The sequence below is a fragment of the Echinops telfairi genome, unplaced genomic scaffold, assembly GCF_000313985.2.
Source record: "Echinops telfairi isolate 266 unplaced genomic scaffold, ASM31398v2 ScPeMD7_7469;HRSCAF=8507_1, whole genome shotgun sequence".
NCBI lineage: Eukaryota > Metazoa > Chordata > Mammalia > Afrosoricida > Tenrecidae > Echinops > Echinops telfairi.
The window spans coordinates 141,688,530-141,711,750 of record NW_022111373.1 but is presented as its reverse complement, the minus strand read 5'-3'; the positions used below and the strand labels follow the sequence as shown (position 1 = coordinate 141,711,750).

The 23,221-nt window shown below is 43.9% G+C and overlaps 1 protein-coding gene across 1 annotated transcript in view; it reads right to left on the bottom strand.

Annotated features, from left to right (window-relative positions):
• Nucleotides 1-23,221, bottom strand: part of CTNND2 (catenin delta 2) — an 840,020-nt gene that overhangs the window by 464,159 nt on the left and 352,640 nt on the right. The window contains exons 3-4 of the mRNA XM_045285280.1: nucleotides 17,787-17,821; nucleotides 17,292-17,408 (exon numbers count right to left, since the gene is read on the bottom strand). Coding sequence (XP_045141215.1) covers nucleotides 17,292-17,408; nucleotides 17,787-17,821 — 152 coding nt within the window. The remainder of the gene's footprint in view (nucleotides 1-17,291; nucleotides 17,409-17,786; nucleotides 17,822-23,221) is intronic.

Here is a 23,221-nt window from a genome sequence, read left to right as displayed (position 1 = left end):
GGCTCACCACCCATTTATCCCTCCGCCTTTCAATTAGCCCCACATGTGATTATCGGCCAGGTTGGCACAATTAACTAACTCAAACGCCTAACCACAAGGTTGGTGGTTCAAATCCATGAGCTGCTAGACTGGAGACATATGAGGCTATTTGTCCCTATAAAGATACACAACCTTGGAAACTCGATATAGTGTCACTGTAAGTTGTAATCAACTCCATGGCTGTGGGTTTGGGGTTTAGGATCCTCTTCTCTAGCTCTTGTAGACAACAGCATCATTGGTAATGGAGCCTTGGTGGTGCAGTGGTTACATGTTGGGTGTTAATCACAAGGCCAGTAGTTTGAAACCACTATCTGCTTTTCAGGAGAAAGATGGGGCTTTCTTGTTCCATAAAGAGTTAGTGTTAGACACTCACAGGGGCAGTTCTACACCGTCCTCTGGGGCTGCTATGAGTCAGCATTGATTGATTCTATGGCAGTGAGTTTTTAAAATCATTTCTAACCAGGGTACGGGTTTCAAATTCCTCATTTCCTTTTCTTTTCTTTTTTGTGTGACTGGCATATGGCTTCCTATTTTAAACGAGACCCAGATCTGACATGGTTTGGATCATTTTGCATAGCATTGTACGGTCTCTCCTTTTTTCTCGTACTAAGTTTCTTTTAGATAGCAGTAAGTCACATAAAACGTGTCATTTAAAGCTGCCTCTGTCTCATGGATTCTCTGTTAGCCTTTCTAAACAGAACAAAGTTACATTTCCATCATTAAGTATTGAGTAATAAACCAATTAATTGACACAAAATATGACTTGGCATTTTGGAACTTATACTGTTTCTGGGGTGGGAGTTAGGGACTCTAGCCAGAAAATTTTAAAAAAACCAAACAACACATCAATTTTACCCAACTTAATCATGAAGGGCATAACAAAAGTATAATTGTAATCCTTTTAAATTTTAATTTAGAAAATTGAGTCCCAAGAAAACAATATATAACAGATGGAGAAGTTGCCAATATGCTGCAGAAAACCATTTAATCTGTGCCGATGGTGATCACTGCCCAATCATCAGCCATCTAATGCCTCAGAGGAGAAATGCTTTCAGAATTTCATTGTAATTCAAGGCCAAGAACATGTGGCCCTGTCGCAATGATGAAAGCTGCCAGGCTTGGAGAGACCAGAGCTGGTCACGGAAGCTCTGGAGGTTGGCACCCTGGGACCATCGAAGAGTGTTTGGAAGGCAAGTGCAGGGCTCTCTGCTGGGGACAGGAGAGAACGGGGATGACCCAGAGGAGGAGGTGGGTGAGGGGGATTATAGCTATGGGCTTTTCCCTGGTGCTTACTGATGGGCACGATGTAATGGGGGAGAGAGAGTGACAGTGGAGAGCAAAGGTCCTTGGAGACTAGTGGTCACCATGCTACTGGAAAATGAGTGACTCCCCATTGACCCTTTCCTGGGCAGTTTCTTTTGGGACAGTCTCTCCTGTTTGGAGTGATATTGTTTTGCATCCCCTTCGCTGGGCTATGATTCTCAGGGGTTTTGCGTACCAGACTGGTCTGCAATGTGAGCTGATGTGAGGAGCCAATTAGTGGCAAGGGGAGGCTCCCGAGAGGTGTGGTCTCTCTCCTGTGTATGCTGGGTTGTTTTGTCAAAGATCACTCTCTCCTGACCCTGTAGTCTTGTCACCTGACCTGCAGATCATAGGACTTAAATCTGCAGAAGTCTCCAGCCACAATCCAGCGGGCTGCTAGAGTTCGCCCAGCCTGCTGCCTGACCTATGGATTGGGACTTGCCGGTCCCCACTATTGTGTGAGCCATTTCCTTGAAGGAAATCTCTCCCTCTGTCTCTGTGGCAGTGTGAGTTTATGTCAAGTTGCATGAGTGGAGGGGTGGAGACCAACCTGCCAATCAGGTTACACCCTGATGATGCCTTCTAGGACTTGTGGTCTTTTTATAAGAGAGACACTGGGGACCCCACCTCTCCTTCTCTTGCTCCTTTGCTTTCCTCCACACTGAGACTCTGAGGGCCACCTGACCCTGGGAGCTGTTAGCACTGACCTGAGATCCACCGGACCCTGCACGCACCAGTCTGTACTCACCCTGCATCCCACTGCACACTTCTATGAGGTGGAAGAGGGCTCTGGTTGGCATCAGAGCCATGGGCTTGGGTTGGATTGGGCTAGGATGCCTTTTTGATGGAGAATGACTCCTTGCATGAACCTCTTTCTTATACATATATGAATGTCACTGGCTTTACTTCTTTAGACAAGCCAGCCTAATTCACTCTCAATCAATTCTCTCGCTCACTCCCTCTCCCTGCCTCCCTCCCTCCCGGCTTCCCAGCTTCCTCGCCCCTCTTGCCCTGTCTCTCCCTCGCCATTGCTGTCAGGGTGCAGTCAAGTTCCTGCTCACGGGAACCTGCTGCACAATAGACTGGGAAGCCGCCTCACTGTGTGTCCCCTCACAGTCACTGCTGCCGCCACTGTGCCAGTCCATCCCCCCAAGGGGCTTCCACTGGTTTGCTGACCTTCTAATTTATTGAGCTTGATGCCCGTCTCCAGGGACTGGTGCTTCCTGATAACATGTCCAAAGTAAGTGAGACAATGTCTTATCATCCGCCCTTTCCCATCATGTTGGCCTGGACTTCTCCAAGAGAGATTGGTTTATTTTCCTGTCAGTACATGGTATATTCAATATTCTTCTCCAATATTCTTCACCAAAAGTCTAAAGCATTAATTCATCTATTGTCTTCCTTATGTGTTTTTCTGCTTTCCAAAAGGATGGCTTGGGTCAGGCACACACTAGTCCTCAAAATGCCATTAAAAAATTGCATTGTTAAAAAATAAAAATCGCTGCCTGCTTGCTCTCTCTGACTAGCTCTCTCTCTGTTATCCATCTGTCCATCCACCTCTCTCCCTCTCCTGCTCTATGTACATATCCCACTGGTCTTGTTTCTCTAGAAAACCCACCTTAGATCCAGACATAATGGCTTGTGCCAACCACATCCAGTGACAGTGGGCTTCAAGGGCAATAAAGGTTGCAGCAGTCACAAAAGGACTTAGACCAGGGAGAAAACGTCCACACAACAAAACAAAATACAATCTTCACTCTCATGTCAATAGTTAATAGAGCTTATCTAGCAAGATGGTTGCAAGTCCTAATTAATTGCCTTTGGGGGACACTGTGTGTACTTGCTCAGATGAACTTTCTTATGTAGTTGGCAAGGATTGCACAATATTTTGAGTAGACTCATGCAATGACCTCCAGAACCCTATCATCGCTCTCAAGGCAGAAGCTGTGTGTGGCAATTCCCTTCAAAATAATGTCAATTACAGATATGATTTATCTGCTCCCAAAATGTACATCATAGAATAATCAAATCTGTTCATCATTTAAAGAGTCCGTTGTGTGTTTGATCAATCCTCGGCCAAAACAAACCGAGAATCTCAATCTCATTACTGTGGGCGTCCTTCTCCAGCACAGAGACCTCCATGCACTCTGACAAAGGTAATTGCAGCCATGAGCATGATGATATTACAACCCTGACATCTCACCAAGCAAGGGCAAAACAGTCAAGACAAGAGTCAATGCATTGAGCACCTCTGACAATGACTTTTCTTCTGCGGATGGGGTTTCAAGTCAGAGCCATGGAATCGTTCCAGTTTTAGAGAGTAAGGGCATATGCAATTATGGAAAAAGATGGAAATGCTAGGGCCCTTCTTAATTAGTTCATAAGGGAAGCAAAGTTTACATATGACTAACTCTGGAACAATGGCGCAGATGGCGTAGGACCATGCAGTTGTGCATAAGGGTCGCCCTGGGTTGGAGTTAACTAGATGGCACTTAACAACAGCAGCAGGAACTCTGGCTTAGCTATATTGACACTAGTATGTATTGAGGTTGCTTATGGGTGACCAGTTGGACTGCTAAGCACAAAGTCAGCAGTTCAAAACTGCCAGCCCCTCTGCAGGGGAAAGATGAGGTTTTCTATTCTCAAAAGGAGTTTAGAGCCTTGGAAACCCATAAGGCAGTTCTACGTGGTCCTGTAGAGTTGTGATGAGTCTGAATCAAATTGCTAGCAGTGATTTTAGTTAGGGTTTTTTTTGCTATGCATTGAGGTAGAAGATTCAAATTTAATCAAGCTTTCAGACAGATTTATACATTGGGGCTTTAAATCGCATACTTATTATATTTGCCCCCTGGAACTTTTGACCTTCTACAACTCCTGCTTAAATATATCTGGTCATGCAGTGGTTTGAAATTTGGGCTGCTAACCTTGAGGCCAGTTGTTCAAATCCACCAGTCACTCCCTGGCTGAAAGATGAGGCTGTCTGCTCCCATAAAGATTTACAGCTTTGGAAACCCTAGGGTGTAGTTCTTCTCTGCCTTTGGGGGCACTGAGTTGGACTCGACTTGATGACAATCAATAGAGAAGTATTTCTAGCGCTTTCCTGCGGCAGTCCTGAAGTGGAATGTGTCAGCCAGAGTAAGGATGTGCAGGAATTTGTGCAGGTCGGCCAACAGGCAGGGAGGAGACAGGGCAGGGAAATCCCATCAAGGGAAATTCAATGCTGCCTTTAGTGAGATGGATTGATGCAGCGGAAATTCACCCATGAGTAGTAATGGATCATATTGTCCTTGGTGCTGGAAAGTAGAAGCCTTGCTCTGGTCTGCGCACCTCTGGGACAGCAGTTTGAGTAGTCATGGGGCCCACTTGGACCAGGCTGGACTTCCTGAATCAAGAGCATCTTCTGCCTGGAGCCTAAGGCTGCTCATAACAACTCACCCCTGTGAGCCAGGGAGAGATGAAACCTTTTCTAGCAGAGGGGATTCTGAAGGCTTTCTTCTCTGCCGAACCTGATGAAGAGCCTGTTGGGGCAATGGCGAGGCACTAAGCTGGCAACCAAAAGACTAACGGTGGTTCAGTGCTGACAAAAAGACCCAGCGATCAACTTCTGTAAAGATGACTCACCGCCATTGAGTTGATGCCAACACCGAGCGACCCGAGCAGACAGGGCTGAACTGCCCCTGTGGGTTTCCAAGACTGTCACTCTTTATGGGAGTAGAAAGCTTCATCTTTCTCCTGTGGTTTCAAACCACTGAACTTGCAGGTGGTTTCAAACCACTGAACTTGCAGTTAGCAGCCCAGCACAATCCACTCTGCCTCCAGGGCTCCTTCTGTAAAGATTACAACTTCGAAAATCTAAGAGGGCACCTCTCCTCTCCCTGTAGGGTTTGTTATGTGGTAGAATCCACTCGGCAGCACGCACACCATATCAACACCAATGGCCCCATGTCCAAACAATGGAAGGAAACACCATCTGTTCCTGCAGCACCTAGCAATGGGTCTAATGGTTGAGCCCGATGATGCAGTCACTATGGCAATCCATCGTGTCAAGGGGCTTCTTTTTCACTACCTTTCTACTTTACAAGCAGCCCTGGTGGTGTACTACCTATGCATTGGGATGTGGGCCCAAAGGTTGGCAGTTCAAAATTGCCAACAGCTCTGTAAAAGAAAGACTGGGCTTCCCACGCCTGAGAACAGTTAGTCTTAGAAACACCCAGGGAGGTCACTACGAGTCAGCCCGGAGTCGATGTAGTGAGTCTGGTTTTGGTCTTCTACTTTACAAAGCATGCTGTTCTTTCCCAGGGTCTGGTGTCTCCTCACAACATGCCCGAAGTGTGTGAGAAGAAGTCTGGCCATCCTTGTGTCTAGAGAATATTCTGGCATCTTCCACCAGAATATTTCTAAGGACCTTTCTGGTACTTCTTCCAAGGCAGATTTGTTGATTCTTTTGGCAGTAGGTGGTAACTTTAATATTCTGCACCAATACCATAGCTCAAATGCGTTGATTCTTCTTCAGTTTTCCTCCTTCAATGTCCGACTTCTGTATGCATATGAGACAATTGAAAATGCCTTGGCTTGGGTCAGGTGTACCTTAGTCCTTAAAATAACATCCTTGCTTTTCAGTATGCTAAAGAGGTCTGTGCAGCAGATGGACCCAATGCAATGTGTCCTCTCATCTCTTTACTGCTGCTTCCATGAGCATCAATTGTGGATCATCCAAGCAAGATGAAATCCGGGACACCTTTGATCTTTTCTCCACTTACTACAATCTTACCTACTGGTCCAGTTGTGAAAACTTTGACAGAGAGATTTTTTGGTTTGTTTAATGAGAGCAAATTCAAAGAATCACCAAATAAATGGCAGAGAGAGAGACATATTTTACATAAAATATTAAGTAAAAATCGGGGGGAAATAAAGGATGACTATGATGTACAAAAGGATCATTTAAAAAATTTACAAATCCATTGAAAAGGTCTTGAGATAAATAAAAGTGTATGTGTGTATATTTTGAAATAAAAACTATATAATATGAAGCCCTAACTTTAAACTTAAAAAAGGATTTGCAAATTATTAGATTGATTTTAATTATGCTTAATGGCTTCTAGTTGTATCGAAGGACACATCGATGCTACAGAACAACTACTGACTGTCTTGTGTCTCCATTATACTCATTGTTGTTGTTGTTGCCGTTAGGGGCCATCAAGTGGGTCCCAACCCATACCAACCCAATGCACAACAGAAAGAAATGTGCTGGTTCCGGTGCCACCCTCACAACCGTCCCTATGCCTGAGGCCATTGTTGCAGCCACCGTGTCAACCCGTCTTGTTGAGAGCCTTCCTCTCTTTTGCGGCCCCTTTACTTGACCCAGCATGATGTCCTTCTCAGGGGCTGGTCTCTCCTGACAACATGTCTAAAGGATGTGAGACGAAGCTTTGCCACTTTTGCCTCTACAGAACATTTAAAAATGTACTTCTTCCAAGATAGCCTTGCTTGTCTTTCTGCAGTCCATGGCAATGTCAATGTCCTTTGCCAGCACCACAGTTCAAGTGCATGGCTTCTTCTTCGGTCTTTCTTATTCAATGTCCAACATTCACAGGCATAGGAGGCAAACTGAAATATCACGACTTGCACTACTAATAAGCTTCATTTAGACAGGTTGTTTCTTCATTATGGGCTTTTCAGTTTAGAAACTTACTTGAAATACAGAGTCCCTGGGAGGTGCAAGTAGGTAAGTGCTCAACTACCACAGTAGGTGTCTGGGATACCTTGAAAGAAAGGCCTGGGAACACATGGGGCCACTACAGGTAGGGTTCTGTCCATCAGCACACTGTTTGGGAGGTGCCAGGTTTTCATATGCGAGGCTGCCCATGGAGGTTTGTATCTACCCAGAGGTTCACTGGGAAGCAAAGGTTCCAGTGATCTACTTACAAGGAACCAAGCACTGAGAATGCGAGGGAGCACAGCTTTACTCTGATACCCCAGGAACCACCCCCGGTGCCAGGATCGGCTCCAGGGGAGCTGGTATCGTGTGGTGTTGTTGGTCGATCCAGTCAAGTCAGTTCCAATGCACAGCGACCCAGTGCACAACAGAACCAAACGCCGCCTACTCCCGCACCGTCCTCACAACTGTTCTTAGGTGTGAGCCCATTGTTGCAGCCTTGTCAAAGAACTCAGACTCACTGCTATCCAGTAGATTCTGACTTGAGGTGACCATATAGGACAGGATAGAATTGCCTCGGTAAGTTTCCAAGACTGTAACTCTTGATAGGGGTCAAAAATCCCAAACCAAACCCATTGGCATCCAGTTGATGCCTACTCATAGCGACCCTTACAGGACAGGTAGAACTTCCCCTGTGAATTTCCAACTCACAACAACCATACAAGACAGGACAGAACTGCCCCTGTGAGATGCTGAAACTGTAACTCCTCACTGCAATAGAAAGCCTTAGCTTTCTCCCGCAGAGCGGCTTGGAGTTTTGAACTGCCAACCTTGCTGTTACCAGTCCAACTCATAAACACTACACTGCCAAGGCTTGTTTTCTCATCCTCTACATGAGGAACTTATAGAGTTCCTTTAAAGGAGCTTTACTGGATATTCCCCAAGATATTTGTGGACAGACCACACAGTCACAAATACTCGGTATAAGGTCCTTAGCTGCCGGTACAAGGACAGTGGCCTCTCTGCAGCTCCATGTCTTTAGACCCATGTCTGCTCTGAACTGGGCTTCACATGTGCTGGGTTTCACTTGATCCTCAGTGTTTGTATCTTGGGCCCTCCGGGGGCTTGATAACTTTAAAATCCAATTATGCTTCCAATGGAAATTTCCACTTACAGTCACATCAAAGGGAAAGCAATATCCTTTACAGAAAACAGTCAGTAAGAACCAGGGAAATGAAGGGTGGAAATGATATACAACAGGGATTAGAATGAAGCCCATGTGACAATGGATCCAGGTCACGAAAAGGTGGTTGTTGTCGTTGTTGCTTTGCTAAAATGAAAATGATAAGGGTGTAACCTAAATTCTAAATGTACACACGCGAGATTCAAGTATCTGTAAATATGCGTTCACTCTGTGATGGATCACAGGAATCCGGAAGACACAGTTGGGCTTTTAAAGAAGTGTAAAATAAAAATAATAGAGAAATGTATTCTTTGCTGTTGTTTATTCACCGTCATTGAGTCAATTCCAACTCATTGAGACCCTGTAGGACAAGGGTAGAACTGCCCCTGTGGGCTTCTGAGAATGTGACTTTTTACAGGAGTAGAAAGCTTCATCTTTATAGGTTTAGACAGCGGCAGGTGGGTTTGAACTGCTCATCTGGCATTCAGCAGCCCAGTATGCATCCATTACACCAACAGGGACCCTTCTTGTTTAGGACTGCATAAGGTGACTTTTGTACTTCGTTCCTTGCCTACTCCATCGATTCTTAGATTTGCTGCTGAGAAGGTACACCTCTATGGATAAGGTATGACAAGCTTCTTAAACATCTACTTGATACTGCTAAATCCCAGAAAAGGAAGCTGAAACTTTGAGCTGAAAAACAGGTTGAGATCTGATCTGGAAGGGCACATAATTATAGCTTCCTTGAGGATATCATTACTTGCAGTGTGCCAAAGGACTTTTCTGCAGGGTTTCACTCATACCGTCTGTTTCTGCCCTGGCTGACTTCCCACGGGGTTCTTTACCCCAAGGGGACAGAAGGGATACACATTTTGAAAGGGCACCAAATGGACATGCAGAACATTGGACAACTTCACACCTGGATGTGACGATGCTTTTCTGGAAAAGAGATGGCTTGTCTACTTCAAATTTCTAGACCAAACCACACACGATACAATGATTCTGCATGGAATGAGCAACGCATGCATGGGCTCAATTACTCAAATGGAGGCATTTCCAGGAAAAAGCATGGCATCTCCCCAGCCACTGGTAGAAGTGATAACACTTGCGCCAGGGTTTTCTGAACCCCCAAGAAGCAGGCCTACGTTCTGCCCCTACCTACCTCGTCCTCCGTCTGATCTCTTTCAGACCCTTGTTCCCATCTTCATGGAAAACAACGACAAAAACACCTTCCATCCTTGAATATGGCTCTCTTATTTCCAGCCAGTTGATTAATATGCACTTATACTTAAAAACCTCCCCTGGTTCACTTAGACTACTCTCCTGCTGGGGGAGTAGGACTCTAGTCAGTGCCCTGTTGCTCTTAGGTGGCACTGAGCTGGTTCCAAGTCATAGCAACGTCTACACAACAGAGCCAAACACTGCCTGGTTCTGTCCTCCTCACAGTCTGTACTGAGCTTGAGCCCACTGTCGCAGCCACTGTGTCAGTCTGTCTCCTTGAGGATCTCCCTCTCTTATGTGAACCCTCCTCTGCTTTATCAAGCACCATGTCTTATCCAGAGATTGGTCCCACCTGATAACATGTGCTAAGCACTTGGGACCCAAATGTCACCATCTTCTTTTTTAGGGAACATTCTGGCTATATTTTTTCTAAGATAGGTTTGTTTGTTCTTCAGGTAGACTCCAACCACCCCCACCCATCCACCCACACTAACGCACTGTCACTGAGTTGATTCCGACTTATGCCAAAGTAGAACTTCCCCTATAGGTTTCTGAGACTAACTCTTTATGACAGTAGAAAGTCTCATCTTTCTTTTACAGAGCAGCTGGTGGTTTCGAACTGCTGACCTTTCTATGCCAGCAGGGCCATTTCTGGAAGACTACAGTATCTTTAATATTCTTTGTCAACATCGAATATTTCATGGTATCAATTTTTCTCTGGCATTTCTTATTCATTTTCTAGCTTCTGCATGAGCATCAGGCAATTTAAAATACTACAGCTAGAGCCAAGCACACCTTACTCCGCAAAGTGATGTATTTACTTTGGAGCATTTTTAAGAGGTCACTTGCAGCAGATATTTGTCCAATGAAATATGCCATTTGATGTCTTGACTGCTGATTCCATGGACATTGATTATGGACTGAGTAAACCAAATCTGTAAGAACATCCATCTTTCTCCATTTGCCATGATGAGGGCTATTGGTCTACTTGTGCGTGTTTGGGCTTTCTTTACAAGGAGGTACAATCTACCTTGAAGGCTGTGGTCTTCGATCTTCATCAGGAAGCGTGCCACATCTTCTGTCCTTTCAGAAAGCACAGGTGTGTTATCTTGCATATGACAGGTTGCTGTTGAACCTTCTCCAGTCCTGATGACTCGTTCTTCTTCATATAGTCCAACTTCTGGGATGATTTGCTCAGCATACACTTGGAGTAAGTATGGGAACAGGATACAACCCACATGCAAATCTTTCTTGATTTTTACACTTTTCAGGATTTATGAAAATGTTCACTTCACAAGGATGCCTCATGCACTTATTACTATGGTGTCATTGTCTAAGAATATAGAGAATTACATTTTATCCCATTTTGATAAACTGACCTCTCAAATATTGTCTCTCCATCTATAAAGACATCTATTAGGAGTAATTAATGGAAACCGGTAGACAATACATCAAAAGGAAATAAATATATTCATCTCTATCCAACTACATATTGTTATTCAGTTTAGATTCCATAGACTCATAATGGTGATCTACATGACTGATCAGTGATCTTCTGAACATATTCTGATAAGAAATCTCAGCAGATGAGAGATAACCTGCTTTTCTTTGCCTTAACCTGAAGAACATAGTAGGTTCTAAAAATTTATTCTTAGTGTATTCCTCAAGTTTCTACTACATTGTACACAATTTTGCTTTGAGAATAGACTACTAAAAGAAACATCTAATTTTGAAATGTGTACACATGTAATAATAATGATAATACTGAAACAAATCAGTAATTTCCAGTGACACATGTACATCGTGTTTTCTCCCAGGTATCAATTCTATGTCTGAATTTCACTTACAATATATATTGTTGTTGTCGTTAGGTGCCATTAAGTTGATTCCAACCCATAGCAACCCTATGCACAACAGAATGAAACCCCGCTCCATTATGTGCCGACCTCACAATTGTTCCTGTGCTAAGGTACATTGTTGCAGCCACCATGTCAACTCATCTTATTGAGCACCTTCCTCATTTTGGCAAAAAAAATATATATGCTAATTATTGGCTAACATAAGAGAAGAATTATAGCTATTACATTTGAGTATACATCTCCAAGGACAGGGAAATTAAATATGGCACTTGGTCCATGGCTGTTGGACCCAAGTTGGGCATTTTGTGAGCAGTAGATGACCCCATGGCCCCAAGAAAAGCAACAGCAATGTCCTGAGCAATTCTCCCAGTGACTTGGCCACACGGATTGGTCTGGATGGAGATTCCACAGCGGCAGTAATGATGAGGGCAGGGACAGCAAAGCCTGCCCACATGCTTTACATACTGGTGAGGAGAGCCCTTTTTGTGAAATAGTAAAGCCTTGGCGAACACTGAGAATTGTGAGGCACAATAAACACCAGTGGCAGGCATAGTAAATCTTGGCTGTAGGGTCAAGAAGACAGATTTACTGCGATTCAAATTTCATTTTCATCGAATCTCAGAAACAAAAAGAACAGACTTTAAAACACAAGAGATTTAGTCGTATGCTCTTAGGGGTTGGTTGCAATTTTAGGGGTTACAAGGTGGTTTTGTGATGTCCCTGCCTGGCACAAGCAGTTTATCAAACTTCCCTGATTCCCATGTAAGATCGCCCCTGTTGATCCACTTTCAGGAAGATTAATACCAAGAAAATCCCAAAGGAGCAAGTTAGCTTTTGTAACTCATGGGTCACCATAAGTCCAACCTTACTCAATGGCAATGAGTTTGGATTGGGACAGTGGTACAGTGGGCTGCTGACTGCAAGGTCAGCAGTTCAAAATGCCTAGCAATTCCACGGAAGAAAGGTGGGGCTTTCTACTCCATGAAGAGTTATCGCCTCAGAAACCCACAGGGGCAATTCTACCCTTCCTCAGGGGGTTCCTAGCATCTACTCAATGACAGTTTCGTTTGAGTTGTACACACATTGGAACCCTGGTGGCATAGAGGGTTATAGGCTACATACTCAGTCAGCAGTTCAAGCCCACCATCTTCTCTGGGGGAGAAGGATGATGCAGTGTGCTTCCAGAAAGGTCTACAGAGTAGGAAATCCAAAGGGCCAATTCTACTATCTTATCCAGTTACCAGGAGGTAGGATCAATTTGACGGCACTGAGGTTGGGGTTTTATACTGAATGGTGAAGGTTTCTGGGAGGAGCAACAGAGCCATCACCATCGTTAGGGCTGAAGAACAAAGAGAGGCTCCAGGACTCTCCAAATCCAAGTCCATCCCTTGATTTGCTCCCTGTGCCTCCAACTGGCCAAACAGCTAAGGAATCCTTCCTGAGGCTCCAAATGGCTAAGGAATCCAAGGGCACAGGAGGCCCCTGTGAGGTAGCTGACAGATGGGAAGGGCAGAGAATGAACACGAGTTTGGTTTGGGAAAGCAAAGGGGCCAGCTTTAGCCTGACCTTCTACTCCCTAGAGCAATAATCCCTAGTCACGCACTTCATGCATATACATAAGCTCTCTATATTGACCTGCAGTGGCTCCCTTACTCTAAATAGGGTAAGCCCTGTAGGTTCTGCCAGTTCCTGGGCTTTTCTGTTTATTCAATCAGTGGGCTAATTCCCTAGAACAGACAGTAAATCACATGCCCTGCCATTGAGCCAATTACAACTCATAGAGACCCTACAGGACAGAATAGTAATGTCCCTGAGTTTCCTACTGTACATCTTTCCCGGAGTAGAAAGTAAGGGCGTTACTTGGAGGACTGCTGTGTGACTGACCCAAGTTATGGTGTTTTGTATGCATCACCTTGTACGCACGTGGCACCAAGTAAGGAAGACCAAAGGTGAATTGGTGCTTTGGAATTACGGTAGTGGGAAAGATTAGGGAAAATACTAGGGACTGACAAAAGAACAAACACATCTGTCTTAGATGACGCACAACCAGAAAGCTCCTGAGAGACCAAGATGGCAAGGCTTCATCTCATGTACTTTGGACACGTTGTCAGGAGAGACACGTCCCTGGAAGACAGCACACTTGATAAAGTGGAGGGGCAGTGAGAAAAAGGTGGCTTTGTTTGATGGGATGGACTGACAGAGCGGCTGCAACAAGGGCCTCAAACATCAGAACAACGGTGAGGACGGCGCAGGATTGGGTGGTGTTCTCTTCTGTTGTGCACACGTTGCTACGAGTCAACAGACTCAAGGCAACTAACAACAGCATCCACATCTCATCTTTCTCCCATGCTGTGACCAGTGGTTTCAAACTGCTGAACTTATGATTAGCAACCCAACATGTAGCCCACTATACTACCAGGGTACCCTAAATAGTAAATAGTTAAAGCCAAATGGGACCTGGTGGTCCAGCGTGCAAGCTTCTCTCTTCATCCTAACTCAAAACATAGCACGGAATCCCTGCTAAACAAACACCTGGATGCCACCCCCCGGTAAACAGCACCTTGATTAAATTCTCTCCAATTCAACACTGGAATTTATTTCCCTCCTGCACCCGAACTATTAAAAATTTATAGTGCAATTGAGCTATCTTTTTTTTGATCCCCCAACCACTTAAAATAAGCAATAATTGATACCCCAAATGACAGTTATTGAATCAATATTTTCTATTTATTTTCTAAAATTTAATCCAATTACTTCATTGACAAAGTTAATAACAACTGCTTCTTTAAAACTGTCCATATTCTGTGTCCGACCGCAGCTCAGAATCCTGGGAAGAAAATGTTTTGTGCGCGGCTTCATTGCCTGTGGTTTGTGTTGTGTTGTTTCCTTTTCCCGTCCTTAAACCAGGCTAAGCATCCGGAAGTTTACAAAAAGCGTACTGCTCTAAAAGCCTTGGGGTTCTCCAAAAAGAGAATTTGGTGCCTAAGCAGATATTTCTGATAAATAAAAATTCAACTGTTAACAAATATATTCTGAAAACTCCAACTGGGGTGTTTAACCACCGTACCATGGGACTTTCGGACAAGTAGACTGCTGTCCACAGACAACTGGAAGCAAAAGTGGGGATCATGAAAAGTCTTGCTCATTTTCTGGTGCGCAGCAGAGGTTCCCAACAAGAAAAGGCAGTTTTATTTCTCAAGAAAGAAGCGCACTATCACTTACAGTAAACCAAACAAACAGTGTGTGTGTGTGTGTGTGTGTGTGTGTTGAAGCCCTGATGCTACAGCGGTCAGCTGTTAACCAAAAGATTGGTGGTTCAAACCCCATGGTTGTTCCTCCAGAAAACAACCTGGAAGTCAGTTTCTATAAGACTGACAGTATCAGAAACCATACACACATACACACACACACACACACACACACACACACGGATGTATATGTGTGCATATACATACAAATTAATATACACATACACACATCTTAATGTGAATGTGTCTTTGTATATTCACATTTTTGTATAATTTTGTAATTTCTGATTTACATTGTTTTATGTCCAGTTTCAATGAAGGTTCCACACTCCCTTGCCGCGAACTTACTGCTAGGTGCCACTGAGTCAGTGATGATCCATAGAGACCATATGCACTGCCTGGTCCCGTGTCATCCTCCCAGTGATTCCTATGCGTGAGCCCTGAACAAGATGGGCTGACACAGTGGCTGCAACAATGAGCTCAAGCAGATCTCTTTAAATACTCCCAAATGAACAGCTATGTGCACTTTCCCCTTTCATAGGAAAGTGGCCACTGCTTATGCATTGATCGGCATCTATTGTGCCTGTCCAACCCTGGGCTGGTTCTTCCTGATTTACCCTGGGATCTTCTTTCTTGTATGTGCAATGTTGTTTTACACTCATGCACTTGCTCAGGGTGGTGTCTGGGAGGACTGAGGCTAGTGAGCCTCTTCTTTGGCTTCTTCTTCCTCGTCTTGCAACCACCTCCAAGTGCATGGGCCACTGCTATCCTTGGGTCTTCCACCACCTCTTGAGGAACAAGCTTAGGAGTGTTTCTCCATGTGTTTCTGCACACTCATGGACTCATGTGCCTTGTTTCTGTCATTGACATTTACTTCTCGAATGGTCTGTTGCAAACACCTGTCCTACACAGCTAGTGTGTTATTGTGTACCATCAAGTTGATTCCAACTGATCACAGCTCTACAGACCAGATTAGAATTGCCCTTTGGAGAAACCATAACCAGCGCCACTCCCTACCAGTACCATGCTGACCCGCAACAAGCATTCTCCTAAGTGAACTTCTGCGTGTTGGAAAGCACATGTGCAAATGCAAATACATTCATTTTTAATAACTGATGTTTTATTCCCAGGGAGTAGATCCCTGACATGGGCTTGTCCAAAGATGCAGCTCTCTGTGTGTTGGTACAGGCTGGCAGATGTTGCTACTAAACAGATGGGAGCAATTTGCTCTCCAACCACCATTACATGGATAATGTTTTCCATTCGCTGCTGCCTGCAGATAGATCCAGTTTTAACAAATCAGTTCTCAATCTTACAGGTAAACTTTGAAATCTCATTGCTACTTTCCTTTATTGCTCAAGGAATTGAGGGTCCTGTGTGCTCTGCGCCTACCTTTGCTGTGCTGTCGCTTTTCCCCAGACATGTAGCTTTGGAACACCAAGTAGTCAGCCGTTCCTTAGATTTTTATGACACTCTCCTTTCTGTTCACGCTGTGCTCTTCCACGCTCTCTCTCTCTTTAGATGAGCCTCTCCCTTCCCTTTTGTCATTTCGGGCGTCTGCCCTTTACATCTGCTGAAGGCTATGCCCCCTTCTGAACTCATAATCAGATTCTCATTTCTCAGTTACGATATGTACAAGGAGACACCCCTCCGCCACCTCCCCCACCCGTACAAGACCCCCTGCCTCCAACCCCGCCTGCCTCACTCCTTACAGAATGGGCAGGTGTGTGTCGACGATTCATTAAAAATCATTCCAACTGCAATTATACCTACTAGAAAAAAATAACCTATTTATTGCCTCTTAAGAAAAGCTGACAACCATAGAGTTTAACATAGAAAATGTAGAGAAAAAGGCTAATGCAATCGAGAGCACACACAGACGGGCTTGAATAAATCGGGACTTTTATGGCGATGCCATCCTTAGAGAAGGGGTATTGCGAAGATTACTGAGAAAATGAGCTAATATGTAAATTAAATGGTTTTCAAGATCAGTATGCTATCTTATTCTTATATCTCCCTTTTCTATAGCAAACCTTTGTGGGGATTTGAGGAAATTTTATTTTTTTTAAATTAAGGAATAGAATGCTTCACTGATCTTTGATGTAGAAATTACCAAGGTAATGCAGGTTTTAATGATTTAATTTTTAGCCTTTTGTGGGGCTTTATTAAAATAGGTGAAGAGGATTTTATGATTTATTCAAAAGGGGCTCATTTCAACTCCTAGTACGTTTCATTTCTAAGCTTCACCCACTCTGGCTGAAAAATCTATAATTAGGTGGAGATAAAGACGCCCTTAGTTATCCCGTTGGAACAATACAGCAATGCAGGAAGGCAAAGTATATAAATGGAAGGCATAATTGCATAGAAAACATTTAGCACTTTCTATATTACATGCTTATTTTGCTTTTTTGTTCTATAAAAGCCATATTGTTTAAAAGAGTCATGTAACATATAAGCCAACTGTTGAGCACATTGTAGAGTCATTATAGTGATGGTTAAACAAATACATGTCGACTTCAGACAACATATCAGTCTATGTGCTGATAAGGAAAGCAGCATGTTAGAAATAATTCACCACCGAAGAGAGTTTATGGTCTTCTGTGAGTTGGGACTTGGTAACACAGGAAGGGGGTCGAAGGAATAAAGTAACATGGATTAAAGGAGCAGAAAAAGAACGCAAAAGCCCAACTAGACATTGTTTATGAAGTTCCTTACGTTTAGACAAATAATGACTTGCTCCATACATGTTTTCACAACCTTTAAGGTCATTGCAGTTGACTTACTTTCACTTGTAGAATAATCTTGTGGGTCCAGTATTCCTGATTCCTGCAGGGATCTAATGCAGGAGTCCACCAGTTCAAGCCCTGTTGTAAGTTCATCTTCGATGTCTTTCTGGCCATCTGAAATAAAATATTTCCAAGTAGTGAACAAACTTACCGCCCCCCATGTTCAAACGAATGCTTTCAGATTGACACCCATGATCAACAGCATCTTACACAAAGGTAGCAAGGTCATTAGTCCCCATTAGATTTCACATTGCCACCCTTGGGCAACCAACTTGAATGTCCAGGACAGCTAAGTGTAAGTACCTGGGCAGATAAAAAAACTATAAGGAACTGAGAGAATTTAACTCCCATGAAATCATGAACTATTATCAGGACTTCATTTACATTTTACTTTCATGGGGTAGTCAGACTTGCTCTGACAAATCTCTTTCTCACAAGGGAATTACAAAGAGAGACACAGGTAGAAATGCTCATCAGGAAGATCTACTTTACCTTGCGATTGCCAGTGAAACTGCTCTTCCGCTGAACTGTAAAAAAGAGAATATAGAGGTGTAAGGCACTGAGTGGACAGGAAGCAACCATAGAAGAGGACTACTGTATGACCTCAAGGCACATTCGGTGGCCATGAGCCCCTGGCATTTCCTATTATTTCTTACTGTGAAGGAGAATCCCAGGTTGATACAGCTTATCAGCTTCAATCTGTTTGATGCACATTCATTTTGGGGCCCATTAACATTTGCAAAGGGACAATGTGCAAAGTAATTTCCAAACCGGAAATTCATCATGCAACCTATTATTCTTATTCCTAAAAATAACTGCACGTTTATTTACTTTAGAACACAATCCCAACTCCTGTCACATAGACTTCATAAGGAAAGCTACCCAATTTATTCCCCACGCCCCCTTAGCATACAAGAATGGTCAAAGAAAGCTATATATTCTTCTAGATATTCCATATGAATCATTTCTTTGGGTTGGCTACTAAGGCTTAAATGAAGTTATTTGAAAATTATACCACTTGGCCAATCATTTGATACATTCCTGAAACCCTCACTTTACAAATAATGAAATCATCGGATAGGTAAGGTTATTCTGGTACAAGACATTGTGCACAATGGCTCTATGTAGGCAACATTTTATTTGAATATGAATACATTTGAATTACGGTGCTGGTGAGGAATATTGAAAGGGATATTTGTCTACCAAACGAACAGCCAAATCTGTCTTGGAAAAAGTACAGCCGTAGTGCTCCTGTGAGTCACGGATGGCGAGACTTCATCTCATGTGCTCTGGATGTGTTCTCAGGAGAGACCAGTCCTTGGAGAGGGACATCATGCTTGGTAAAATAGAGGGACAGTGAAAAAGAAGAGCACCCTGGACAAGATGGATTGACACAGTGGCTGAATCAATGGGCTCAGACACAGAACCAAATGTGAGGGTGGCTCAGGACGGAGTGGTCTGTTCTGTTGTACAAAGGCTCACTGCGAGTTGGAACTGACTCGATGGCATCAAACAGCAACAATAAATATGAAGTATGCAAATCAACAAAGCACTTTTACATGCACACAACTCTTTAATTCTATGATCTAACATTTCCTCCAGGAGGCTTCTTCATGTCAGTGACTGGGGAGAAGTCTAGCCACTAATTACAGACAGAAATCAATTTGCGAAGGATTCTCTACATCTATTTCACAAGATCTTTTACTCCGATCAAGCAGCTACTCTGAATAGCTCATCAGTCTCATAACAGCAAGTGGCTTTTAGACCTTTAATCTGTACCTTAGAGGTAGCTTCTGAATACATTTATAGGGGAAAAGGGAGTTCTGGTATAAATGAGTGTCCAGCAAAGCTGTGAGTGATGTAAAGGAATTCCAAGGATAATTCTTTAAGTGACAGGTGACTTTTTTTTAATGGTTTTATTAGGGGCTCATACGACTCTAATCACAATCCATACATACATCAATTGTGTAAAGCACATTTGTACATTCATTGCCCTCATCATTCTCAAAACATTTGCTCTCCACTTAAGTCCCTGGCATCAGGTCCTCCTTTTTTCCCCTCCCTTCCTGCTCCTCCCTCCCTCATGAGCCCTTGATAATTTATAAATTATTATTTTGTCATATCTTGCCCTATCCGATGTCTCCCTTCACCCACTTTTCTGTTGTCCGTCCCCCAGGGAGGAGGTCACATATAGTTCCTTGCAATCGGTTCCCTCTTTCCAACCCACTCTCCCTCTACCCTCCCAGTATCACCACTCACACCACTGGTCCTGAAGGGATCATCCACCCTGGATTCCCTGTGTTTCCAGTTCCTAGCTGTTCCAGTGTACATCCTCTGGCCTAGCCAGGCTTGCAAGGTAGAATTCAGATCATGATAGTGGGGGGCGGAGGAAGCATTTAGGAACTAGAGGAAAGTTGTATTTTTCATTGTTGCTACATCAGAGACAGGTGACTTTTATGGGCTATTTTACTCCTGAGCCAATCCATTCTAGCAAACCAGAGACACGTTTTATCAGGATCAGAGCTCTTGGCAGAATGGACACTTGAAGCAACATACAGATTCAACCAAATAAATGCACTTGCTCTCTCTTGCATCAAAAAAGATGTGATGTTGTAAAGCACTAATGTTTAACTGCCGATTTTATCATCGATAGCAGACATTTAATCCAGTATTTTCACAACTGTGGGGCAAGTTCATTTACGCCATGACCCTTAATATAAGGGGCCCATAACTCCCTGCCATGGAAATGATTCCAACTAATGGCAACCCTGCCGGGCAGGACAGAAGTTTCCCTGTGGGTCTCAGAAGCTGTCAATCTTTATGGGAGTAGAGAGCCTCACCTTCCTCCCAGTGAGTGGCTGTTGAGCTTGAATTGCCAATCTTGATTCACAGCCCACAGAGTAACCCATCACAGCACCAGAGTTCCTTTAATATAAAGTGGCTTCTGAAAATTCAAGAAGCACTCTCATAAGTCGGAAGAACCAGGGTCTCCCTTAGCTCATGGCTGATGTCAGGGACTTTAATCAATCTTTTTCAGGGACGTGAATATCAAAATATTAGTATTTAAAGAATTGGTCATGGGCAAAGGTTGGGTGAGAATCCCGGAGGCTGACTCTGAGTACTTTTAATGGCTTGCTTGTATCAGAAGGGGCCTGCTTCGCATCACGGTTATGCACTGGGCTGCTAACTGCAAGCTCGGCAGTTTGAAAGCATCCGTTGTTCCTTAGGAGAAAGATGGGGCTTCCTCCTCGAGGACATAGGTACAGTCTTGGAAACTCACAGGAGCAGTTCTGTCCTGTCCTACAGAGTCAACATTAACATGCTGGCCATGAGTTTGTTCGTCTGCTTTTTTGCTTGCTCAGAGTTGTAGCATTTCATAAATACAGGCATTCTAGGTGTGTATCTAAGTCTCAACTGAGAAACCACATTTTGGACAACGATTGTTCTGAAGCTCCTGCAGAGCAGGTAACTTTGAAAAGCACTGGGTACTCTTTTCATGAACGGCCCATTTAATGGATAGTGCACATAGAGCTTTACTCTCCTATATTTCAGCCCAGACAGAAGCTCCATGTGCAATGATTTCATAAGTCCTTAAGTGACATATGAGATACTCTAGTGACACAATATGTTAAGCAATGAGCTATTACCCATGAATTTGGTGGTTTGAACCCACCAGCTGCTTCATGGGTGAAACAGCAAGTTGCCTTGCTCCCATCATGATTGATGGCCTTGGAAACCTATGGGTCACCATCCTGTCCTATAGAGATGCTTTGAGTAGGAATCGGATTAATGGGTTTGGGTTGGGTTTGGTCTATGACGTATATATGGGCAAAGAGAAGATGTTCATGACTTCTTGGAGCTATAAAGTTTACAGCTACCTCTGTGATTATTCCCCTTTGATTGTTGGTGGTAGTTGCTACCAAGTTCATTCCAAGACATGGTAGCCCATGTGTGTGGAATAGAACTGTTCACTCGTGTTCTCAAAGATGGGAGCTTTTGTAGCAGATCACCAGGCCTCTCTTCATTTAAAAAAAAATCATTTTATTAGGAGCTTATACAACTCTTATCACAATCCATACACACATCAATTGTGTAAAGCACATTTGTACATTCATTGCCCTCATCATTCTCAAAACATTTTCTCTCCACTTAAACCCCCGGCATTAGGTCCTCATTTTTCCCCTCCCTCCCCGCTCCCCCCTCCCTCATGAGCCCTTGATAGTTTATAAATTATTATTTTGTCATATCTTGCCCTGTCCGACGTCTCCCTTCACCCACTTTTCTGTTGTCCGTCCCCCAGGGAGGAGGTCACATATAGTTCCTTGTAATTGGTTCCCTCTTTCCTACTCACTCTCCCTCTACCCTCCCTGTTTCGCCACTCACACCGCTGGTCCTGTAGGGCTCATCCGTCCTGGATTCCCTGTATTTTCAGTTCCTATCTGTACCAGTGTACCTCCTCTGGTCTAGCCAGACTTGCAAGGTCGAATTTGAGTCATGGTAGTGGGAGTGGGGAGGAAGCATTTAGGAACTAGAGGAAAGTTGTATTTTTCATCGTTGTTACATCGCACCCTGACTGGCTCATCTCCTCCCCGAGACTCCTCTGCAAAGGGATCTCCAGTGGCCTACTAATGGGCTTTGGGTCTCCACTCCGCACTCCCCCCATCATTCGTTATGCTAAGATATTTTGTTCTGATGATGCCTTATACCTGATCCCTTCGACACCTCGTGGTTGCATAGGCTGAAGTGCTTCTTCCATGTGGGCTTTGTTGCTTCTGAGCTTGATGGCTGCTTGTTTACCTTCAAGCCTTTAAGACCCCAGATGCTATACCCTTTGACAGCCGGGCACCATCAGCTTTCTTCACCACATTTGCTTATTCACCTGCTTTTTCTTCAGCAGTTGTGTTGGGAAGGTGAGCATCATAGAATGCCAATTTAGTAGAAGAAAGTATTCTTGCATTGAGGGAGTACTTGAGTGGAGGCCCAATGTCCTTCTGCTACCTTAATACTAAACCTATAAATATAGGCTCATAGATCTATTTCCCCATCCTCATATAAATATATTTGCATATGTACATGTCTTTATCTTGCAGGCCTCTCTACTGAGGCACTTGTGGGTGGGTTTGAGCACTCACTTTTCAGTGAGGTTCTGAGTGCTTTACTGTTGTGTCACCCTGCGAACCAAGTACAGTAAAAGCAAAAATAATGATGACAGCAGCACAACCAACAGTTGCTGTTGAGTCCAATTCACGACAGCCCCATGCATCTCAGAGTACCACCCCACAGACGATGCTCCATGGCGGGATCTTTCCGATGGTCATCTCCAGGCCTTCTCTCCAAGGCATCTCATGGCAGATCTGAATGTTCTGGATAGCAACAGGCCAAACCCGTTGCACCATGAAAATCTCTTTGTATAGATTAACAACCCTGCTTAGTAATACTAATTAAGTTGACCACAGAGATCACAAGTGACTCACCAGATGATTTAAGTCTATCTGCCCAACTCCAGCTTTCTACTCTCATAAAGTTACAGTCTCAGAAACCCACAGGACAGTTCTGCCCTGCTCTTTAGAGTCACCACAGGTCTGAAGTGACTTGATGGCAGTACATTTGAGTCTGGGTCCAATTCCAAATCTTCAAATAAAAAATATAGGGCAGTAAGGGAACAACTGTGCCGTGAGCTACCATTTATCTGAGGCAGTACCAGTGAGGCAGTCACTGGTCCCATTCCCGGGACTCATTCAAGTCCAGTTCTTGTTCCCTTTTGACCCTAGGCAGTGACCAATGTCATGCTCTGTCCTTAGCATGCACAAGACATGGTCCCTGAGTCACTCTGTGGAGCAGACTCCTTTAATCAGCAGAGGACAGAGAGAGCAACAGTAAATGATAGACCAGAGTTGAGTTAACACTTTCAAGTTGAGGTTAGCTTG